General features: G+C 40.9%; 1 protein-coding gene across 5 annotated transcripts in view; it reads left to right on the forward strand.

The window, feature by feature from the left end:
• The window catches only part of KIAA0586 (KIAA0586 ortholog), a 170,600-nt gene that overhangs the window by 24,520 nt on the left and 121,985 nt on the right, over nucleotides 1-24,095 (forward strand). For 4 of the 5 annotated variants that reach the window (XR_012680255.1, XM_075192980.1, XM_075192976.1 and 1 more), the window contains exons 14-29: nucleotides 2,022-2,279; nucleotides 6,308-6,485; nucleotides 7,059-7,241; nucleotides 9,615-9,802; nucleotides 10,503-10,619; nucleotides 14,299-14,376; nucleotides 16,212-16,393; nucleotides 16,839-16,957; nucleotides 17,392-17,561; nucleotides 18,501-18,663; nucleotides 19,190-19,406; nucleotides 19,868-20,097; nucleotides 21,475-21,551; nucleotides 22,645-22,779; nucleotides 23,038-23,221; nucleotides 23,576-23,721. Coding sequence is in view for 4 of the 5 variants with exons in the window: in XM_075192980.1 (XP_075049081.1) it covers nucleotides 2,022-2,279; nucleotides 6,308-6,485; nucleotides 7,059-7,241; nucleotides 9,615-9,802; nucleotides 10,503-10,619; nucleotides 14,299-14,376; nucleotides 16,212-16,393; nucleotides 16,839-16,957; nucleotides 17,392-17,561; nucleotides 18,501-18,663; nucleotides 19,190-19,406; nucleotides 19,868-20,097; nucleotides 21,475-21,551; nucleotides 22,645-22,779; nucleotides 23,038-23,221; nucleotides 23,576-23,721 (2,625 nt within the window). In the remaining variant the exon portion in view is untranslated. The remainder of the gene's footprint in view (nucleotides 1-2,021; nucleotides 2,280-6,307; nucleotides 6,486-7,058; nucleotides 7,242-9,614; nucleotides 9,803-10,502; nucleotides 10,620-14,298; nucleotides 14,377-16,211; nucleotides 16,394-16,838; nucleotides 16,958-17,391; nucleotides 17,562-18,500; nucleotides 18,664-19,189; nucleotides 19,407-19,867; nucleotides 20,098-21,474; nucleotides 21,552-22,644; nucleotides 22,780-23,037; nucleotides 23,222-23,575; nucleotides 23,722-24,095) is intronic. The other variant, XM_075192979.1, reaches the window with a different exon arrangement.

Consider the following 24,095-nt stretch of genomic DNA (forward strand, 5'->3'; position numbering starts at 1 on the left):
GAATTGCTACCTGGTTCCTAGTAAATGAATAGGCTTCATGGTCATGACTGGTGACTCAGCCCACTATAAGGGCTGCCTCCATTACATATAAACATGGACACATTACCATCACTATAGACTTGAATTCAGAATTGTACATTGGATTTGGGCAATAGGAGAAATAAAATAAAGGTAAGAGGGTTAATAGGTTTGAAATTTAACAAAATCATGTAAACTCTCCCTCTATTTATTTAAGCAAAACAGTTTCACTCCGTATAGGTGGATTCCTCCCCTACCTTCTATGGTCCCAGCTATCCCAAGTCGCCAAGTCCAACAACTCAGTCATTCAGGTGGTAGTGTACAGAATGTAGTAGAAGAGATAGATGTCTGTTTATAGAAAACATTGTAAAGTAATATTTTAACAAATGTCACAGGTTAAGTTAACCATTTAATGAAATAGTTAATTAAATGCACAGACATTGCTTTTAAACCCTTCCTAACAGGGATGATGGATGGAGAGATCTGAGCCAATTGATCCTTACAGTCACGGTGAGGCAGAAACAGAATGAACCACAGATGCTCAGTGCTGAAATACCTAATCTACAGTACAAGAGAACACGGTTCATTGGTTGTTGTAAAAAGTACAGTGGTCTCTGGTCCATGTTACCTATAATCGCTGTTTTGCCTCCTGCTCGTACAGGCTTCTGTCTGCCCCCTCTTATTTTCTGACATCTAGCGTCCTTACATCGTATATCTACAAGGCCCTAACGACATCCAAGGAATGAAAAGATCCCTCTTCCTTTGTAGATCGATTCCGAGCCAGTGCTGGAATTACAATGACTTGATCTAAATGGAACATGGAAACCACCTTAGGTTGAAAAGATGGTTTTGTAGGAAGAGTATCCTTATATTCATAAACAACCATGGAAATGGCTAAGCGAGAAACCGGTATCCACATGGGAAACTTTAAATCAACTGACTCAAGCTGTGGACGTGCATGACAGAGGACCGTCCACCTCGCAAGCTGCGCATAAAGAACCCATGCCAGAATGTCCAGTTGGCAGCTTAGTGTCACATTTTACACAAGCCCTGCCAGAGTAGACATGGAATTGTTCTTTTATCCATCATAATTGTAAAATGCCCAGTATAGGAAAAGGGAGTAAAGTATAGTTGGACACAGAACCCAGCAGAAAAAAAGTGTAGAAAATGCCTCGCACAACCCCCTAAACAATCCCACCCCAGCTACAGATACTTCCCTGCAGCTGAGAACTCAGAGGAGAGCAGGAGCTGCTGGCTGTGTCTTTATAGACCGAATAGCTGAAATCCATTTGAGCGAGGGGCCATGCTGCAGTCATAGCTGCTTCATAAGTACCAATGTCCTATAGGGGACTCTATGGGCCCTCGTTGGCTGATGGAGAAAGAGGGATTGTGGGAGAGAGACAACAAAACCAATAGCTTAATAGTGACTGGTATGCTCTGCTAGCAGGCTTAGCAGCATCTTTTATAGAAGCTAAATGATGTCTTTCATCATGAATATTTTGTATCATCATCATCACTTATTTATATAGTGCCACTAATTCCACAGCGCTGTACAGAGAACTCATTCACATCAGTCTCTGCCCCATTGGAGCTTACAGTCTAAATTTACACACACACACACACACACACACGTACGTCAGATTTTGATAGCAGCCAATAAACCTACTAGTATGTTTTTGGAGTGTGGGAGGAAACCAGAGCACCTGGAGGAAACCCACGTAAACACTGGAAGAACATACAAACTCCACACAGATAAGGTCATGGTCGGGAATTGAACTCATGACCCCAGTGCTGTGAGGCAGAAGTGCTAACCACTAAGCCACCGTGCTGCCCACAGTATATTAATTGCTTATGATTGACATTAGACCTTTCTATAAAAAGGGGAAAATAGAATTTGTGTGCCTTAAAGTGACGAATAACTGTACAATATGTCCTGTACCGTTATTAGGTATTTTGTTGGATATTTTTGTCAGTCTTTTTAACAGATTAACCATTTTCTCCAGGATGAACTGGCAAAGAAGGATTATAGGAAAAAGAAACCCGATGACAGAGTTCAAGAGTCTGCACAGAGGAGAAATGCAGGAAGCACCAAAGACATTAAGAATAATAGAGATCGGGACATCAAAGCTCCAGCGAGAAGTACACTGAGGAGTGCAAAGCCTTCAGCTGGGGTCTCGGCCAAGGCTCAGTGTAAGCAGAGTGGAGAGAAGATGACAGGACAGCACAGCAGAGTCTTGCTGAAGAAAGAGGGAGGTTCAAAGGTGAGATCCAGGGAGGTTAGTTATTATGTGGTTCTGGTCCTGCAAACATCTGTCCTATCCAGTATTTTCTATCACAGTAATAAGAGCTCAGCTGTACAATGCTACCTTCATTATGCCGCAATATCTATTCAGTTCATGGATAGAGATGGATATATAGATATAGATATAGATATACAGGTCTAGATCTAGATATATATAGAGATAGATAGATATAGATAGAGAATTCTGTGTATATATATATATATATATATATATATATATATATATATATAAGTTAACCCGTGCATGATACTCATGCATTCTAGTCAAATCAAGCTACTTAAGGTCTTAAAAAGGTTCTTGTCATACATTTGGACCTAGCCCAGGCCTCCTCAGGGGAAGATCGTTACTTCCCGACGCAAGCGCCCTTTTTAATGTGTGTTCATGAGGTAAAATTACCTCACGAAAATGAATTTGACCCCTCAACTTATAAATTTAGCCTTTACTACCCCTCCCACGGGGGGAAGGGGGGATGATGGAAGTTAACTGACTTGACTATTCTAATTTTTTTGTCAAATAATGTCAGTATACCAAATTTCAGGTCAATTGGATGAGCCCTTTCTGAGAAAATTGTTTTTTCCACACACACACACACTAACGCACGCCTCTACACATGTGTGTTCATGAGGTAAAATTACCTCACGAAAATGAGTTTGAGCCCTACCAAATTTCAGCCCTTTTTGATTTTTTTTTCCCACACACACTAAGAATTTAGTAGGTCAGTGTATAACTCTGCCCAGCAGGTGGCGCTGCAACTTGTTTTTTTTTTCCACACAGACGCCACTAAGCATTTATATATCTTTTCTTCTTAAAAGGAAATTTTATCCATTTATATCCATTTATTTTTATTCTTTACATGCTATTTTGTGTTATTTCTACATATAATAAAAGGGTAGTCCACTTAGTAATTATAATACTGACATATGTATATAGCACAAATGTATTATTAAGCCCTTCACAGTCATAGAATGTCTATGTACTCACCTTGGTAGAGGTTAGAATCTAGTGCTCTGCTACCTGCACATAAACGCACCCTTACACTATTTATACGCATACTTACACCAATTTAATGACAAGCCTCTTAACACTCCGATATGTTCTTGTACTTTGAGCAGAAACTGGCGCACTTGGAGGAAACCCGCACAAACGTATGGGAACATCCAAACTATACAGATGACGGCTGGGTGGTTGTTTCGTCATTTTAAATTCAATGCAGCCCAGTTTCATCTTCAGGATCTATCTTAAAACATAACTCTTGTAGCGATTCGTACTTCGGAGACGTGGTGCCTCTGATGCAGTATGAGGACAGTTACATTTGCTGCTCGGATAACCACAGGTCATCACAGAGGGTCTTGTGCATGTCTCCATGACTTGAGCTTAGCCTTTGTGACACAGACAGATCTTTCCATAACATATAGCAACATAGAACAATATATGTTTTGGAGTTTTATGTCTGGACATGTTTTAGGTTTACCTAAAAGTGTTCCGGGCCACTGGAGTTATTTAATGTCTAAGTAAGGAAGGGAACATCTTATTTTTGGCAGTCGCTACGTTCTTATAACTGTGTTTATCTAATTCAGAGATTTGTATTTACAAAATGTTTTATCGGTCACGATTGAGAAGTTGCAGATACCTAGCGCCAAGGGACAATCGGCTATTTGGAGGAACTCTGCAACTAAAATCCAAGTTGTCATTTATTTATAAATAAGTAAAAGTTTCCAGACCTTGATAGAGCTGAGATATTGGACGTTATATTTACGTTTCTGGTAGTTGAGATTGAGCGATTGTTCTCTGGTATCCAGAATGACCTCCAGAAAGTGTGACTGTAGTTTTCCTTAGTAAGATTACTGAGCTATATGCTGTGTATAAGAGAGTATCTCCCTCTTACAAGCACAATTTTATCTTCTAATATGATGAGCTCCCTTATATTTCTGTTATTAGTAGCTCTTATATATAACCCAACTTGCAATTTAGATTTCTTGGTCACTTAGATCGCTAGTACAAAATCAATTGCCTTTGGCACCCTAGCAGTTAATGTAAACGGTCTTTTAAATTCTCCTGGTGAACACTGTTAAGCTGGGTACACACTACAGAAATTTCGACCAACTTTTTATGCCGAGCAATGTTACATGCGATCGATGTTCCGATCGCTCGGTCCATGGACTGTATACACACTAGCCTTGTTTAGGACGATAAAGGGAAGAGCGGACGTCCCTTTAGCGACTTTTTACAGCCATGTTGTCGTGAGCAGTGACTGTAATTTCGTACTCACTGTTGTGGATCGGTCGGAAGTTTATACACACTACACAGCGGAAACGAGATTGGAACGAAAATATTAAACGGTACGACCAACCAAATGAGGCGATAATCGTCCATTTGGGCAGACTTTCGACCATCGTGTCACTGCACACACTGACCCGAGTTTTGAACGAGCGGTCGTATGTCGGCTGTTTTAGCCGATTATTATGCAAAAACAGTGTAGTGTGTACCCAGCTTTAGATGCTGCATGCAGCGTTTGTTGTTGCCAATCGCCCGCCCTAGTAAAGAAGCTGTCTTAATATGATCCAATGGGGAATCTTAGGACCAACGCACATAGGCACAGTGTAATTTCCCGCTATTGTATCCAAATTGCTGATGTGTACAGATCATTCCTGTGACACATCATCTGGCTTTTGTCTTCCAGGTTAATATAAACAAAACACACAACAAAATAATTGCAACAGAACAACCTAAATTCCTTCACCCTTCAGAAATGAACAAGCTTTTATTATAAGGAATATGTTGATAAGTGAAAGTTTATGTTTGTAATCTGGCAATAAATGTGGATAGATGTTAGTGCTTCTGTAATCTAGCTTATTGCATCACTAAAATATTTGTTGACTTGAGAACCAACAAAACATAAATTTAAGTTTAGACTTTGTTATATTTTGCTTAGGTGGTTGTTGTTGTTTTGAAGTGTTTTATGTTGTTCCATTTTGTCTCCACAATTCTTGTTTAACAACGCCATCCTGTTTTGCCTGCCTATTCTAAATGACATTAAATATAGTGGGTAGGAAGGGAGTAGGTCATAGCTAAGGACTGAAAGCATTTTAGCTTGCCACAGAAGTGTCGTCCCTACTCAAGCATCATGTGTGGGGAAGTAGACTGGAAAATACATTAGGATCATGTAAACACGGCCCCAGTGTGACACAGAAGCAATCCATCATCACTAATCCATCCAACACTTCCCTACAAATGACCCCTCAGTGCTGAAGATGTTTTGATAGCGCCTGACTTGTTAGAGAAGTGCGGCAGGTAGCCAGTAAATCAATGTCAGCAATGTTACTGTGGGAGCCCTATTTAGGGGCCCTAGTACCAGTGGATCGTAAATGGTGACTATGTACATTTCACACGTTTCTGACATGTATGACCGTATGAGAAGGGATCTCTGTGCCTCTTGTTTCAGCATAAGGTTATTGTTTGCATTAAAAATTTTCACTTTATGTAGCGTTACCTTGTATATTGGATTAGATAGTAAGTGCAGCAACCATTTAGTTTGGGCAGCGTGAAGCAGTATAGAGTAATGGCCTTCTTACACAGGTGTGTGTTCAATACATAGTCATTATATAGGCCTATGGGAGGTAAATATCCTTCGCTAGGAGTCGGCCATCTGTCACACATGTGTCTTGGTAGCATTCGACCAGGAATTAGTGCACGTGTATTATAGTGTCTGTACACACGTCATGTGTTTCTTACGCCACGTCTCTGTTGTCCACTTTGGGAATGGCTGTTCTTATATAGTTCTGACTCATTCATTTTTTTCTCTTGTATGTGATGTCATATTTAAATGATTGTTTACACTTTTCAAATAAAGCTTACGAGAAGCTTTCACGTTTATATTTTGCAATACACTATTAAGTCAAAGATATGTTGTGTCCCTGCAGTCTGTAAATAGTATATCTAGCAGCGTATCCTCCTGTATCTCACATTATCACATGCGATTTATCTAGGTACCTGAGAAGGTTAATGAGTCCTGTCTGATGGATGAAGAAGTCCTGAACCGAGTTTATGGGACACCTGTCTATCAAGGGCACCGTAGAACTCTCAAAAAGGGACCATACCTTCGATTTAAATCTCCATCTCCCAAGTCTAAACCACAAAGGCCGAAAGTTCTGGAGACTGTAAGAGGTAAGTGAGTTTAGAACTATAGTGAAAACAAACATAAAAAAACAACACATTTTAATATATTGATAAAGAGAGAGTAGATAAGTTCCCCCCCTCTAGACTGTAAGCTCTCACAAACAGGAAACTCTCCGCCCCCTGTCTTTTTACTGGCACCTGATTTGTTTCTCTGGTATGTACTAGTTATATTCTTATATTGAATTTGTATTTTGTAGAATTGGTAATACACTGATGATGAAAAGGGGCACGTTTGCAAATAAAGAAGCAGGTCCACATATTTTTTGGTTTGTAAATGAGGTTTATTTTCTGCTTATGTGTTACTACCACATGTTACCAGGGTTTATTGTGCTTCAGATATTTTTTATTTTATTTTACTTTTTTTTTTTTTTTTTTTTTATGTTTAATCTTACAGTTGTTACAAATGCAGTCCTGAGTTCTGCAGAGCTTATGTTTTCCAAGTTTTCATTTCACTCGTTATTGTTGGACTGTACAGAACACTAGTCTGCAGAAAGAATGCAGTAGTTACTGTTGTGGAATGTTGAAGATCTGTTATGGAGTCTGCAAGCATCTATTTTGCAGGTGTAAAGCTAAAGTCTGCCAAAATACAGACCAGTTCCCCGGAGTTATCGAGAGCAGTTATCAAATCTCCTGAGTTTTCAGTACCGAAGGATTATGGCCCTCAATATGTGTTCAATCCATCCAGAGAGACTGGTACATGCTTTCCAATGGAGGGACAGCTCATTCCAATGGCTATTCCACTTGGTAAGAAACACACTGTCATTTACAGAATGAAACATCTAGTTCTGTTTTGTACATCATGATTCGTACTAGATAATACACGAGGTTACAAACATTGTTCTCAAGAGCCTAGACAAGACATTCTATGGGGAAACGTATGATTCTATAATGAGATAAAGACTACTTGACTGGTAATGTGTTTAAAATAAATATGTAGAACATTTTAAGTGTAGATTTCTGAAATGGGTTTACCTTTTAAACGTTTGTCTAAGTTTTCAGCATATTTATTACAACAACACTTCAGTCATCAAACAGCACATTAGTATGAACCCTGCTAGTTACAAACCCACCCCATTGGTCCCGCAGGAGAAGAGCACAAAGTGGTGGGGTGTTTAGAAACAAATCTCCTGATTTACTCACATGTCTCTCCTGTCTACATAGAGTTTGACACCTCCACCAAGGGAGATATATGCGGGGAGAGTGCCTAACTAGTTCTTTTCAACCTCTAATATCAAAGGGTAAATACTCATCTTAATAACCTATAATCGTTTATTTCACTTTAACACTGATATAGTTTTGCCATGAGCATGCGATTCACCAGGAACCAATGACATCACTCAGCCACTTTTAATGCATCACTGCTACCTAGTGAATTGATAGGCTGCATTCTGTTAACAACTTGGTTCATACCACACTACAGCTGCCTCCTCTATGTTTAAACTGTACTCATTCAGTATTGCTCAGCATTAGAGGTACTGTGTAAATTAGAATATTGATTGACTGCCTGAGCTTCCACACTTTATCAGCTAAGTCTGCAACTGTTCTCCTACCTTCTGACTGTTAGAATTTTGCAAAGTCATGTGACATTACTGTAACCAAAGTGATCATACCTGTAATTTGCTTTGAATCATTTGTTTTTGTTTCTGCCACTAGATGTCACTTCAGGTTGTTCTGTTATTCAGATATGTAATATACATGTCACCTCATATGACTCTGGACCTCCACCAATTAGTCTGGGAACAAAAATGTTTTTAATTTAGCCGTTAAATCTACAATTGCCTTTTATGATCAAAATGTATATTACTTTTTTTCTGTGGTTAGCAGACGCCAACTAGAAAAAAATGAGTCAATTGGTCTTTTGATCATGAAGCACATATCAAATTATAATTGTTTAACTCCTTTGCTGGGTGAAGATGACAGAGGTTGTAGTTGATCAACAGCTTATATAACCTCTCTCTTCACTAGAGTTATAAGTCATGCAGTAATTCAGGGTAAGTCGGGTAAAATTCATGGGATGCTATGTAATATATTTTTCCATATACAGTAGGAGGACAGAGATTGTGGGTTATGTGCCCTCTAGGAGGTAGAGCAGTGGACAAAAAAGCAGAATACACAGCTTGAGTATCCCCGAATGGTAGGCGCAGCTGGATGGCGGCCACAATGGAGGAGGTGGTGTTGGCAATAGAGCAAGCATCTGGCTGGCTGTCCCTTCACCAACCAACCACTGTGTGTTGTAATACATTGGCAGTATGTTGTCTGTACCATTTCCTTATTCATTTTTTAAAAATGCATTATTGTTTATTTGTTATGGCTCCACCATATTCCGCAATGTTTTACAGTGAATATTGAATTAGTCTAAATTCCTCACTGGAATAACACTGGTTTCATATGTATTATTCATAAAGTGGTCTCCATCATCCTTATATAAAAATTAAAACGGGTTGGGTATGCAATGTTGACCGTTAACATGTCGACATTCACAGTGTTTACACCAGAAAATCGACAGTCATAATGTCGACACAGTTAAAAGGTAGACAGAATATCGACATGCCTATTAGGTCAACACAGGTAAAAGGTAGACATATAAAATGACTAAAGGTTGTAATGTCGACATAAAGTAGTAGATTTAAAACAGAAGTACAGGCTAAAAAAACAAAACTGAACTAAATGTTTAAGATAAGCGAACTTCCCTCCCCAAAAAAAGAAAAGTAGCTTAACCAAACCTAGTGCTGCCAGCCTACCCTTTAGCTGTGTCGACCTTATGGTGTAGACATTGTGATGGTCAACATTGCATCTACAAGTGCAGCAGTTTCAGCCATCTGTTATATCCCTTAGACATATCCAATGGATTGTGATGAACCAGCGCTCTATGATGTATTCAGTATATATTTATTTTTTATTTCCATATATGGAAAAAACATAATGTTATGCTTTTATCTATTTTTAGAGAACCTCCTAGGTCTTAAAATAAAACATCCTCAGACACTAATAGAGTAATGCCATCCAGTGGTAATATTATGGAGACTGTGGAATGCTATTTGTCAGGTCAACATGCATATCGGGGGACCTGAAGGCATCTATCCGGTGTATTTATCTGTAACACTATTTTGGTTTCAGGGAGGTCACGGTTTGACGGGGCTGCTCCTTTACCGTCATCTGTAATCCTTGCTCGACCTCATTCAGTAACAGTACATGTGTCTGCCCCACCCATATTACCTAAGCTCCAGGCAAACACCATGAAACCCAACGTAGCAGTGGTGGAGATGAAGTCTGAGAAGAAGGATCCCCCGCAGCTTAGTGTCCAGGTATGTGACAGATTTCACTTGTCTCTGTCCTAAACACATGTGTAATATATATATATATATATATGGGAAAAATATCAAACTCATGGCCCCAGGAAGTGAGACTGCAATGCTAAACACTGTGCCACCGTGCCGTCCCGTCGCCTAACAGTCAGATCGCTGTCACTTGGCCACGTAAATGAAGGCATTGACCGCTTTCATTTTGGCGTAGCCCCCCCCCACCCATAAATTCATAGCTTTATCTGCCTATAACCAAATTTCTATCACCATCATTTGTAGTGTACAGGCTAATGCAACTGAGTAAATTCAGCTTCTTTTCCAGAAAGACCGTTCGTTTAGGTTTCCTTACATTCATTCCACAAGCCATGTTATACAGTTGATTAGGCCTATATTTCTAATTATGCTTAGTGTGTTCTTTGTGCTTAATGTGTGCACTTTGGTTTATAGCCAATAGAAGGGGCTGATTTTCTCATATTCTGCATTTATTGATAGAATTCCTTACTTTGTATGGCTATTCTGAAAGGAACAGCTCATGCTGGAAAAATAAATAAAATCGCTTATTTTTCTAATTTTGCCAAACCAAAACAGCACTTTTATTTATCTTAAAGCTACAGTATTAAATATAAAGATAACAAACATAATAATACATTTTGACTGCTGTTGATGATTGATCCCATTGGTAATGTGCTTGCTCTTTTCCTAGGTGTTGCCCTGTGTTGATATAGATAGTATAGGCAGTGACAGCCCCGACACAAGCCAGAGAGCTCCAAGTACAAACCCAACACCTCGAACACCCAGTCCGGCCAAAACTGACGTACAGGTAGGAATCTCAAGCACTGTTCACTGCTCAGCCAATGGTCATAGTACTCTGAATGTCACCTCATTTTTGGTAATTGCCAGGGATGGACAAAATAATGTTGATTTAAGGTGCCAGTGGAGTGGGCTGTCAACGGGTGGATTCCTTCGTTCAGGCTGCAAGTCAAGGATTTGGGTCAGAAGGGAGCAGCACAAGATGACCTCTGCTGAGGTTTCACATGGGAGATGGGAAATAAATGTTTCAACGTCTCAATTACCCAATACCTGGCTCCTTATGTTTGCCCGTGATTGGTAATAAACATTATAACTTTAGTCATTTGTTCTTCTAAGCAGTAAAAAATTCACAAGGAAATTGCATGTTAATTGTGGTTTCCAACCACAGGAATTTACATATCTCTCTGCTTGTGTTTAGTATATTTCCAGGTTACTGTGACTTTATTGTGTATATGTATATTTTTAAACCGAATTTACTTTGCATAACCTGTGACTTGTGTGTACAATCTTAACATTAATGCAATATCTGGGATGATTAAACATTTGTGTGTATAGATAAATATAGATGATATCTATATATATATATATATCTATATCTATATATATATATATCTATATCTATATATATATATATATATATATATATATATATATATATATATATATATATATATATATATATATATATATATATATATATATAATCTTTTATGCAGCCTGTCCATTCACTCCAATCATCTTTTTTTTAATGCTTACAAATACCTATGAGTGTTCTTATTTATATCTGTATATGAACACAACAACTCCCATCCTTTTTTTTTGTTTTTACCCTTATATAGATAAACAAATTCATATGTTGTTGTGGTTTATTCTAACTACAGTGTGGTAGACAGAACAAGTACATCTGTGGTTTTGGTTAGCGTGTCTGCAGCATCCTTAGGACAGTGATTAGTTTGCCTTTTCCTGCTTATTACCTCACATTTAGTAGAGACTGCAGACTTGTCACAATATACAGTATTCTATGTGTACTCTAACCCAGTGCAAGGTCTGTGCTATATGCTGGATATAGAGCATTCTCTCTCTCTTTGTGTATGAATTATGGAAACCTATTCATGATTTTTGTCTGTTATTGTTCCTCAGCTGATGTAAACTAAAAAGCTATATTTCTCTTCATGCCAATTTGAGGACACTGCTTAGTTTTGGTGGCACAGAGTGTGCTGGTGCTGGAGCAAGCACGAATTCTAACTGTAAACTTATTTGCCTCCCCTCAATACCCATCTATCAATAGTTCCTATTTTTTTTTTTTTTTCATTTGTGCCCATGGAGTAGGGCAGCCCTTTTTTTTTAACATTTCTTTTTCTTATTTTTAGACTGGATTTTATCAGTAGTGGTGTTCTAGTAAGCGCTTCAAATCTGCCGCTTCTGCCTCTTTTTCAAATGTCTCCTGTTGGCATCACCTAGTCAGCGGGAGATGCCTACATTGCAGAATGGAAGTGTACTAACTGGATCAGCTCTACAAACAGACTGATTAGCACCATTCTAGAACCTATCATCATCATCATCATCATTTATTTATATAGCGCCACTAATTCCGCAGTGCTGTACAGAGAACTCATTCACATCAGTCCCTGCCCCATTGGGCTTACAGTCTAAATTCCCTAACATACAGACATGGACAGGCAAACACACACACAGACAGAGAGCTAATTAACCTACCAGTATGTTTTTGGAGTGTGGGAGGAAACCGGAGCACCCGGAGGAAACCCACGCAAACACGGGGAGAACATACAAACTCCTCACAGATAAGGCCATGGTCGGGAATTGAACTCATGACCCCAGTGCTGTAAGGCAAACGTGCTAACCACTACGCCACCGTGCTGCCCGTATATACTATAACAAGAATATTATAGTACAGTCGTCCTTTAAATAGAACTCATCCACATTACTGCTCATTGTTGGCAATGGATATGCTCTACGCAATTCCTGCAGATACATTTTGTGGTTGACTGATGACTCAGAGAGTGATCGCTGTCGCTATTACAGTTGGTCGTAAACCCCGTTCACCCTCTAGAAGTGGAAAGATGACCTTTCAGTAGGTTGCAAATCTACAATCTCTAATATAGTTGAAAAGCTAATGGGTTAACGCCTGTGCAGTCCATTAGGGCTCTCATTACATTGAGCACAGATAAATTATTCATATTTTAATTACTCGTACAACATAACAAACAAGCCGCCTGCGAGCACTCCCTGCTTTTAAAGGTAATTTTTGTTCAGTCTTCAATCTGCTTTTGGCAACTTTTCAATAATGTCACCAAACCTTACATGCTTCTAAGTAATGGAAAACATCTGTGTGACTTGTGATAAAACAAGCTGTTTCCATAACATTAGACAACAGATTAAGTTACAGAATGAGGTTGCACTTGATTAAAGCCCAGGCAGTCGGGGAAACAGATCTGCATTTTCTTTCTTGGACAAATAAAACAGTATTTGCTCTACAGTTTACACACACACAGAAATAACGTATGCACTATGGTGCTGCAAATGTTTGATATGTTTTTCAGTCGGTTACAGAAATTCACACACATTAAATGGAGATGAACAAAATAGTGTGAGCACGATTCTGGCTTTACCTGTTCTCTGTTTTTCCATTGCTGTCTGTGTTTCAGTATTCCAGTCAGTAAGGAACCACAAAAGTATAGTACAACAGCACATTTGTGCACGCTTTGAGTGACTTCACATTCCTACTTTTGCAACTCCGTTTTATGGGGAAGCCCATGGATTTGCAGGCCAAGTTGTCAGCGTCTGCAGAGGTGCAAATGTTTGTACCAGCCAATGGGAAGAGAGAGGGCATATGTGTGTCTAATACATCAGAACTCTGAGTTGTACACTAAAGTATAGAAACAAGTTTTCATGTCATGGGACTTAATATTCGAACTCTGGGGTTCTAAAAACTGGGTCTCACCCCCTTACTTGAAATGGGAGGCACTTTGCATTTTCTAGTGGCACTTTTTTCAGAAATCGTGTTGCCAAGTGCCCTTGGACCAATGTAATAAACAATTTTAAACACGTGAATGGGCCACATGTCATAAAGTTATCCCAATGTTTCATCACTCTCTCTCATGATGAATTTAGGATATAGCTAAATCAAGCAATATTTTAGGAGAAAAAGTAACAATTCGAAGTTATAAAGGGGAAAGTCCTTAATTGTTAGTAGGTTGGACTTTGATGTTTTTACTGCTTCCACCCTGTGCAATTTCTGTAGCATCCACCAACCCAAAAAAGCTAGACGCATATTTTGTTTTTAGAAAACGAAAAATGAGGCCAAAAAAGACAGCTCTAAAACATGTGACTGTCCCTTGAAATGAGGAACATTTGGCAAGTAGATTGTAAGCTCTTGCGGGCAGGTTCCTCTCTACCTATTGTCTCAGGTCTGTCTACTGTCTGACTCCCTCGTTTTCCTGTTGTGTCTTTTGCTGCACTCTGTGTGAGTCCCCATAACATTACTCACACTCATCTGTGCTACTTATGTGTATTACCTCATCTTTGTTACTTGTGTCTCTGTCTGGCACTACAGAATCTGTGGGGCCTTACAGATAAATAATAATAATAATAACTATGCACACTGCCATATATAAAGATGTGTACCACTCTTCCCTCTGTTCACAAAATCTCCCTTGTTTTTATTTAAGTTGACTGTAAATGTGGAAAGTGAAGAAGAAATAATGGCACTTCCTGGCAGCTCGTTTCATGTTCCAGAATTCACTCAGGTAACACTCCACAATTAGACAGGATAGCAAACTGTCCCTCATCTCTTTTTTAGGGTACACTCACACCTTTTTGTGCGTGGCCACCTCTCTCCCTCACACGGCACCTCCTCCGTGCCTGTGACATCATGCTACATGGCCGCCTCTCTCCCTCACACGGCACCTCCTCCGTGCCTGTGACATCATGCTGCATGGCCGCCTCTCTCCCTCACACGGCACCTCCTCCGTGCCTGTGACATCATGCTGCATGGCCGCCTCTCTCCCTCACACGGTACCTCCTCCCTGCCTGTGACATCATGCTGCACGGCCACCTCTCTCCCTCACACAGTACCTCCTCCGTGCCTGTGACATCATGCTGCATGGCCACCTCTCTCCCTCACACGGTACCTCCTCCCTGCCTGTGACATCATGCTGCATGGCCACCTCTCTCCCTCACACGGTACCTCCTCCCTGCCTGTGACATCATGCTGCATGGCCACCTCTCTCCCTCACACGGTACCTCCTCCCTGCCTGTGACATCATGCTGCACGGCCACCTCTCTCCCTCACACAGTACCTCCTCCGTGCCTGTGACATCATGCTGCATGGCCACCTCTCTCCCTCACACGGTACCTCATCCCTGCCTGTGACATCATGCTGCATGGCCACCTCTCTCCCTCACACGGTACCTCCTCCCTGCCTGTGACATCATGCTGCATGGCCACCTCTCTCCCTCACACGGTACCTCCTCCCTGCCTGTGACATCATGCTGCATGGCCATCTCTCTACCTCACACGGCACCTCCTCCCTTTATGTGACATCATGCTGCATGGCCGCCTCTCTCCCTCACACGGAACCTCCTCCCTGCATGTGACATCATGCTGTATGGCCACCTCTCCCTCACACGTCATCTCTTCCCTGCCTGTGACATCATGCTGCATGGCCGCCTCTCTCCCTCACACGGCACCTCCTCCCTGCATGTGACATCATGCTGTATGGCCGCCTCTCTACCTCACACGGCACCTCCTCCCTGCATGTGACATCATGCTGCATGGCCACCTCCTCCCTGCATGTGACATCATGCTGTATGGCCACCTCTCCCTCACACGGCAACTCATCCCTGCATGTGACATCATGCTGCATGGCCACCTCCTCCCTGCATGTGACATCATGCTGCATGGCCGCCTCTCTCCCTCACACGGCACCTCCTCCCTGCCTGTGACATCATGCTGCATGGCCGCCTCTCTCCCTCACACGGCACCTCCTCCCTGCCTGTGACATCATGCTGCATGGCCGCCTCTCTCCCTCACACGGCACCTCCTCCCTGCATGTGACATCATGCTGTATGGCCGCCTCTCTACCTCACACGGCACCTCCTCCCTGCATGTGACATCATGCTGTATGGCCACCTCTCCCTCACACGGCAACTCCTCCCTGCATGTGACATCATGCTGCATGGCCGCTTCTCTCTCACACGGAACCACTTCCCTGCATGTGACATCATGCTGCATGGCCACCTCTCTCCCTCACACGGCACCTCCTCCCTGCATGTGACATCATGCTGCATGGCCACCTCTCTCCCTCACACGGCACCTCCTCCCTGCATGTGACATCATGCTGCATGGCCGCCTCTCCCTCACACATCACCTCCTTCTACATGAAAAAGAAAGTTAGTTATTAGTACCTCTGTCCTTGTACTCTGATTGTATATGACGCCATGGCTAAAATGACAGTATAAATTAGCCTCTGTCTGTATGTATATTGCAATCCTGGGACTTCTTGGTAAAAAATACTTTATTTCAATGTTTTGTATCTACCAGAACTGATATCTACCCTGGTAACCCTTCATTCTGTTTCTAGGGTGACCAAGTGGATGAAGTTCCTGAACCATTATTGGAGCTTAATGGTTGGGGAGAGACAAATCCACCCCAATATGGTGGAATACCATTTCCTCCTCCTGCACCTGCTCCCGTAACCAATGCTGATATTCTTGATGGGATCATCACTAGGAAGGAGACCCTGGAGAACAGATTGGTCAGCTGGTATGTTGATATTTCTTTTACTACTTGCATTGTCATTTATTATTATTACTGGGTTGCTTACAATTCATATACAACATGAATGATATTAACCGCATGTATGAAATTGTATGTTTCAGTATATAGAAGTTTTCCATCGCTATGTAGCTTATTTTTCTTGCTGCTACTGGAACCATAGATCTGGCTACTGTACCTTGTCAATTTGTAATTTAATGGTGTTAAAGATTTCTTTACCAGTACAGTCTCCTATTCCACTGCTTCTAAACACCCATTTATAAATAGCTGGACTTTGTAGCTACACTGTGTCCAGCCCATATTTATATGCTGTGTATTAATTTAAAGTAATATCTCCGGGCCTGGTGTGTGATCCTCACTCACCTCTTTTGTACACAGAGTTTACAAGTGAGATCACAAAGGAACCATGTGCAATTTATCTTAATTATTTCAGGGTGGAGCAGGAAATAATGTCCCGGGTTATCGGGGAAATGCATGCAGTGAGACAGGACCTTGTTCCTGATATCGCCCTGTCCAGCAATGAGAACAGTGAAATAGAATCTTCTGATATTGGTATGTGGATTGTTCTGTGTTACATTGCATTGTATTTGTCTTTGTCTAGCTCCACACAGTGCAAATTTTAGTTTGTCAGTTTGGCAATTTCATCATATTCATCAACCTTTGTGTCCTTCGACGGCTTATCATATCCAATCCAATTGCATCGGAATTTTACAGGTATGGTAGAATATTGGGTTAATTTATGACTCGCCGTGGATTTGTGTTTGGAGGTTATACTTCGACCAGCAAATGCAGGAACCCAATCCAGATTTGTAATCTGGTTGTTGGCACAACACCTGAACATCTGGAGACATGCAACTTAGATCTCACTCTTCTGTTTATACAAAATCTTCTTCTTTCAGTGCTTTATTAAGACTCATGAATCTGGTGTATTGTGCTAGTGTTCAGGTAGTACATTGTGGTTAGTCACCACATCTTTTCTTTTGCAGTTGAAACCGCTGGAGGTAAAGGCTTGCAGTTGTTTGTTGACACTGGTGTACCTGTAGACTCCAATCTGATTCGCAAGTATGTAAATGAAGCACTGGGAGAGACTATTGCAATCATGCTGGGGGAAATCCAAAAAGCGCCAGCTCCTCCTCCAAAGCAGCCCGATGTACAGGTAGATATTGGTTGTGTTCAGCAGACTCATTGTGGGTCATAAACAGGGCAGCTGTATGACCAGCTATGAGAATGTTAGCTGATAAAGAGTTGTGTGCACTTACTGTGATATTCTCCATGCACTTTGTCAATTTGCACCTTTCATTCGTTTCACTACAATAGATGTTTGGGTTACTACACAGCTACTGTCAGATATTGAGTTACATTGGCAGATGGTCCGTTATTGCAGTGCTGATTGATGTCACTAGCGTATTCTAGAGGTGCACGCATATATTACATACAGTTGTGCTCTCTGTGCAATTATTCATTTTGTAGACGCACACTTTCTAAGAGGAAACAGCTTCTCTGATTGTTACACCAAATACAGCTTCAGATTATTTGGAAGTAGCCTGAATAACTAGTATTGTTACTCTACAAATGTAAAATATGATTGTTATTAACTTACCAAGAGGTTCTAAGCTGTATCATCATCATCAGTTATTTATATAGCGCCACTAATTTCGCAGCGCTGTACAGAGAACTCATTCACATCAGTCCCTGCCCCTTTGGAGCTTACAGTCTAAATTCCCTAACACACACACAGAGACTAGGGTCAATTTTGATAGCAGCCAGTTAACCTACTAGTATGTTTTTGGAGTGTGGGAGTAAACTGGAGCACCCGGAGGAAACCCACGCAAACACAGGGAGAACATACAAACTCCACACAGATAAGGCCATGGTCAGGAATTGAACTCATGACCCCAGTGCTGTGAGGCAGAACTGCTAACCATTAGGCTGTATATTACAATGTTTAAAGTCTTTTTAAAGAGGATGCACAGGTAACAAACTTTGATGGTCAGCATCTTGGTAATATTATTAGCCCCATGGGAAGGTCATGTGTGGGGGCTAGGTTTGGGGCTCGGCCTCCCTTCTAATGACCTGGTATCTTCTCTATCTGCAGCCAGTTCCTGTTGAAATTCCTCCAGTTCCCACTCCTCAGTGCACTCCACCCTCATCTCCTCTCCCTCCAATGAGAGAGCCATCTATGGTGAAAACACCTCAACTCTCGCCACAAACGTCATTGGAAGAATCTGAACATCAACAAGAACAGCACCAAGATGCAGGTTTGTTTTGAGGCTTAAACATCTGGAAATTTGTTGTAGAAAATTAAATCCTTAGCAAGGGATTGGACTGGGCTGTTTTATGCTATTTACCAACCAAAGAATATATCTTGAGAACGACTTCTAGCATAATACTATCCGTCCTGAGTTCAAGGGCCAAGCAAGGCTCAGTCTTCACAAACAGAGAAGCCGTGTGGAAACGGGGCATAGAATTGTATTATTCTGCTCTGTGTAGCTCCACCCCCATCAGCCGCAATTTGCATCTTGTAAATTTTTTCCTATATTATGATAGCCAGAGGGAGCAATGATCTGTATAGTAGAGACACTAAAAAGATGGTTGCTCACTCCATTTTATAAATTTCTAAAAGTATTTTTATCTTTACTGTCCGGTTTATATTTTGATATGTTTTATGAAAGAATTCTTGATAACTATACATTGCTTTTACTGCTTAATTGTCATTCCTTTTTTTTATTTTTATTAATCTAAAATGCCTACCTGGATCACATAGATTTTGTTGTTCACTTGTAGGCCAGAGGATTCCAAGAAGTCACGTGGACACACCTACAATTACACCAGTAGCTTCACCCCCGAGAGTGATCACTCCCACACCTCTAATATCAGAAGATAATGAAGATCCAACTTGCTTAAAGAGTCCACCCCCCGATCCATGGAGCGATATGGAGCTCCCATTAGACGAGGAGAATCCTCACTCTACTAAACAAGCTGTTCAGTACAAAGATGCTGTGTGAGTCGAATAATATTACACCATATATGCTTACTGCTGGTCACATGCACTGTGATATTGCTCGTACATAAAGCACATGTTCGTGATGTCAGGCAGATGGACGTTTGTGAAGGCCAAAATGTGCACGATTCCCGATAATGATCAGTTCATAATCATTATGTTTGTTATTGGGCTGCACTGTAAATCCTGTTTGGCGTTGACCGATATCACTTTGTGTGACCGCTGTTCCGACTGTGCGAGCAGGCTGCCATGTGAACCGAAAGTGATCTAGATGAATGGCCATCTTTTCTGATTTTGCCTCCTATGTGTGTGGCCGAATTAATCTGTGACCCTGTCACTCTGTAGGAACACACACACACATATACAAACACATACATATACACACGAACACACACGTACATTCTTTGTTGAAGACACTTTATTTGCAATTGTTATACTTGAGCATAGTTTTCTTCCTTCAGTGTAATGACAGTGGCCGAAGAAGAAGAACCAAAGAGCTTGATCTCTGCTGCTACTCCTGAGCCGGAGAAATCTCCTAAACAAAGAACCCCATCGCCCGTTTCCTCTGCACCAAGCTCTGCCCCGTCCACAGACGAGAGCAGTCTGACGGTCACAGGGTCTGACACCACAGACAAACCGATCTCTGAAGGCGAGGTCTTGTACAGTTATGGACAGATGCTTGCTGCAAGAGGTAAGTGTGGTTTAGGAAAAGGGTAACTGCCAAAATACTGTATGACCTTTATGTATCTTGTCTTTATAAGTCCATTGTTCTATATCTTTTGTATTACAAGCTCCAGCATTATATTTTGAGGCCGGACAATGATCGCACATAGTCAGATCATGTTCATCATCTGATCACATTTTCCACCTGTCTCAATCATTACCTGATCGATCCCCATGAAGTGTTTGTTGGGATTGGTGGTTGGTTTAGAAACAATAAGCAGCTGACCTATGACAGATGGCATAGAATAAAGCATGCATTTTGCTAATATTTTATTTAGGTTTTCTGTATTTTATTAAATGACTAATAATGGCTGGTAAACCCTTAAGAAGAATTCCAGTCAGTTGACAAAATTGGATAATTAAGATGCCTAAAATCAGAATAAACATCATTTATATGTTTTATTTTGAAATACCTTTTTGGTAGGAGGAAATGCTGTAATAGAAATGTCACCGATGGCTATAGCCCGTGGGAGCCAAATAAGCTACAAACCCTTACATGCCCAGCTATTGTTTTGTCGTGACTACTGCAGACTAAAATAGGGCAACTGAAGATACTAATAATGGGCTATTTTTACTGTGTGTGTTCTTTGGCAACAGGTTAGATATCATACCTACACATAAATACAGTTTTGATTTGGCGGACACTTCTACCTTGGATCAGTTTCAGCAGCTCCATCCCTCCATATATCCCTTCTCCAGTTTACAGTAAGCGTCCTAGGAGTAGGGCACACTCGCATAGAGCTGCCAATGGCAGCTAAATTAAATCTAAATTAAAGCTAAATAATCTCTTCTTATTTTATTTTACTTTCAATTCTAAGTGGCGTCCACTGTACTCCTAGTTAGGAAATATGTTTAACAGCGGGCGTAGGTGGAGCAGGAACCAGTGTCTGTTCTTGTCCATCCCCCGTTCTCCATGGTTAGGGCTCCAGGGAAGGACCTGATCACTGCCACTGAAGGCAGTGTCTGAGAGGTCCGGTGCAGCCAGCGCTGACGAGAGCCTGCACATTACTATCTGCCGCGTTCCAGGAGCCTGTCTGAGATATATACCTCTTTTCCCCCCCCCCCTCTCCCTGCTCAGTGGATGGCGGATCCTGGCCAGTGGCTCCTAGATCTTATGTCACGCATTTGGATAATAACTTCCTGAGGGAGAGGGGGGATAGAGGGGAGGAGCAGTGCCCCCCAATAGTATTCGGAGAAATGTATTTAACATAAATATAAAAATCCTCTTTTTCTAACTGGAAACCATTTTTACATAACTTTCTGTATTTCCATTATAGACTATTTTGCCTGTGGTATATTTCTTAGTAGTATTCATTTGACAGTGGCATTGTGTGTTGTGTTTCAGCCCTGGCAGAAGGTGGATTACTTTATCCAAACTTGACGGAAAGTTTGTCCAGCACTCTCAAGGATGCTCATGATATGGTAAGGAGGCCCCTGTCTGTAGCTATAATATATTCCCATACCTTGGCAGATCTGGTTGCCATTGTGTTTACATTTGCAATGTGTTTAGTCTAAGTTTTTATTCTCGTTTTATCAGCCATTTCAGTGCCTGAGGAATTCAGTCTCTTTCATTTATGCTTAAAGACATTGATTGGTGTACATGGTAAAAATATCGCCCTCCACTATCACAGCTTTACCTAAAATTATACCTGTGAGGCTTTAAGTCCTTTACTATGTCTGTATATTTCCAGTCATCCCTAAGAGCCTCCTGTATTTTTATATTTGGTGTGGAAAATGTAATTAGTCCTGGAAAAACTTATTGAGATTCACAACGGGCTTGTACGTCTATAGTGAAGAAGGTTTTAATAAAGTATATAAAACATATGTTTTTAAACTTTGAGACTCTTGAAATATATATAAATGTATTTATCGAAATGCCGGAAATACTCCATGTTTTCAGCATGTTTTTAATCATAACTAATCACGGTCTGTCTAGTTTTCTTTGTTTCCCTTATTGTACAGCAATGTTTAAGAAAATGTCCACCCACTTTAAAGATTTATCTGTAAACCTTAATTCCCCAAATAGCTGCAGGACCGCTGTCTTTGCGGAGACGCTACCCCTGGTTATCTCTGCAGCATCTCCTTCTCTTCCTGCTGCCTGCCCTAGACGTGTAAATTTTATGGCTGCTGACACCTCTTTGGACATTATGAACCAGCACTGGTGAAAATCTACATTTAATCCCATCTGCGGTAGGAGAATGAACAATGGTCGAGGTAGCCAGGAGTGAGCGTCTCTTGAATAGCTGGTCTCTTACCCCAATCTCTGCTCTTCTGCTATTAGGGAGTTTGCAGATAAATCTGATTATTGGTGAAGGTCTTTAATGATCACTTTGCAACTTGGTTTGATCTTAGAAATGGAGTGGAGAGCCTTCTTAATACATACCTTGTTCCTTGTTATGAAAGGCAGTCAGCATTTTTATATTAAAATTCCAGTTTAAGCTTTGACTGAACACTCCAAGATTTAATATAAAACTTCAGGCTGCCAATAATAGCAAGACTCGTTCTGTTTATCCAGGAATTGGATCCTCCCAGTGAAGGACAGGTAATCCGCGGACCTCACAGAGGAGCACATCATGACCCCGTCCTGTCGCTATTAGCCAAATTTAATCAGAATCCTGTTGCACCGCATGAGGCAGTCTACCATTCCGAGGTACATTACCCTTCACTCTCGCACAAAGCAATAAAACTCCGTTGTGTAAGTTGAGAGGTTCTGGGAATTGTGCATGTGTGGCCTTCTTAATTGGCACTTTTCACCCCTATTTTTAGAAGCCTTCATAATAGCAGCTTATTATTTCTGCACGTAACCTCTTACTACATCATTCTGCTGGACATTTACAGAATAATTTTCTTTTCTTTTTTTTTTATTTTGTAGAAGTGTTTATTTAGCCTTTTATTGTCTTTTCTGTAGAGCTCTGGGGATGAGAACAGCATGGGGGAGATCAGTGAAGGTCAAAGGCCACGTCTTACCACGGCAGCAGAGCAAGTCCTGGTGGGACACTCTGCCTTTATGGACGGCTCCACTAATGCAGGTCAAACTGCTGGACATCTAAAGAAACGTCCGTCATCCCCTGGACAGTGCATGAACATACCAGGTTACACACATCTATCTACTCGTCTTTCTTTCCAAATCAGTGCACGTGCTTCAATAATGTAATAAAAACTAAAATGCTTCTTCTTTGTTGCCAACATGATTATTTTTTATAATTATAAACTATTGTGTGTAATGTCAACTCCAACAATGTGTTGACGCATTGACTCGGCAGCTATGGAACTATATGAAAATGTTGCCAAGTACGTTTGGTATCGATAATGCAGATAAATAGTATTCATTGTTGTAAAGGAAAATATGTTGCCCCTTCATTTACGAAATAGAATTGTGCTGTCAAAGTAGCCGTACACTTCGTGGTGTGACAGTAGGTGTTTTACGCTTTTTTTTTTTCTCCCAGGACCAGGCGGAAGCCATGGAGACGCCAATAATATTAGCTCCGGTCCAATGAGCATCAGGGATCTGGAGTCCCAGCTTTCGCCTGCTCATTATCCACAAGTCGAAGATTTGCACCAAATACCAGCTGCAGCCAGAAACATATCACAGGTGAAGATATGAATGCTTTGTTCTCTACAGGCTTTTTTTTTTTTTTTTTCTTCAACATGTGTTTTATATTTGGTCTATTTCTACTTTTGGAACAAACAAGAGCCTTTCAGTACACTTAACATTTTATAGGCTCAGCCAAAAAACCCTCCTCGCTATTACTCCTTCACTCACAGAATATGAAAGCAAATTCATGTTTCTTATGTTGTGGTACTGGTTGTGAAATGTTTGCATTTTTCAGATGTTTAGTATGTGAGTTACTTTAATAGTACATTTTATAAAATAGACCATATAAGATCTGTGCCCAGTGAGCCATTGTTTATTTTATTTAATGTACTGTAAGTAAAACAAATATTTAAAATCTTAAAGACAGTTTC

This window comes from Mixophyes fleayi, chromosome 12 (assembly GCF_038048845.1).
Source record: "Mixophyes fleayi isolate aMixFle1 chromosome 12, aMixFle1.hap1, whole genome shotgun sequence".
Lineage (NCBI taxonomy): Eukaryota > Metazoa > Chordata > Amphibia > Anura > Limnodynastidae > Mixophyes > Mixophyes fleayi.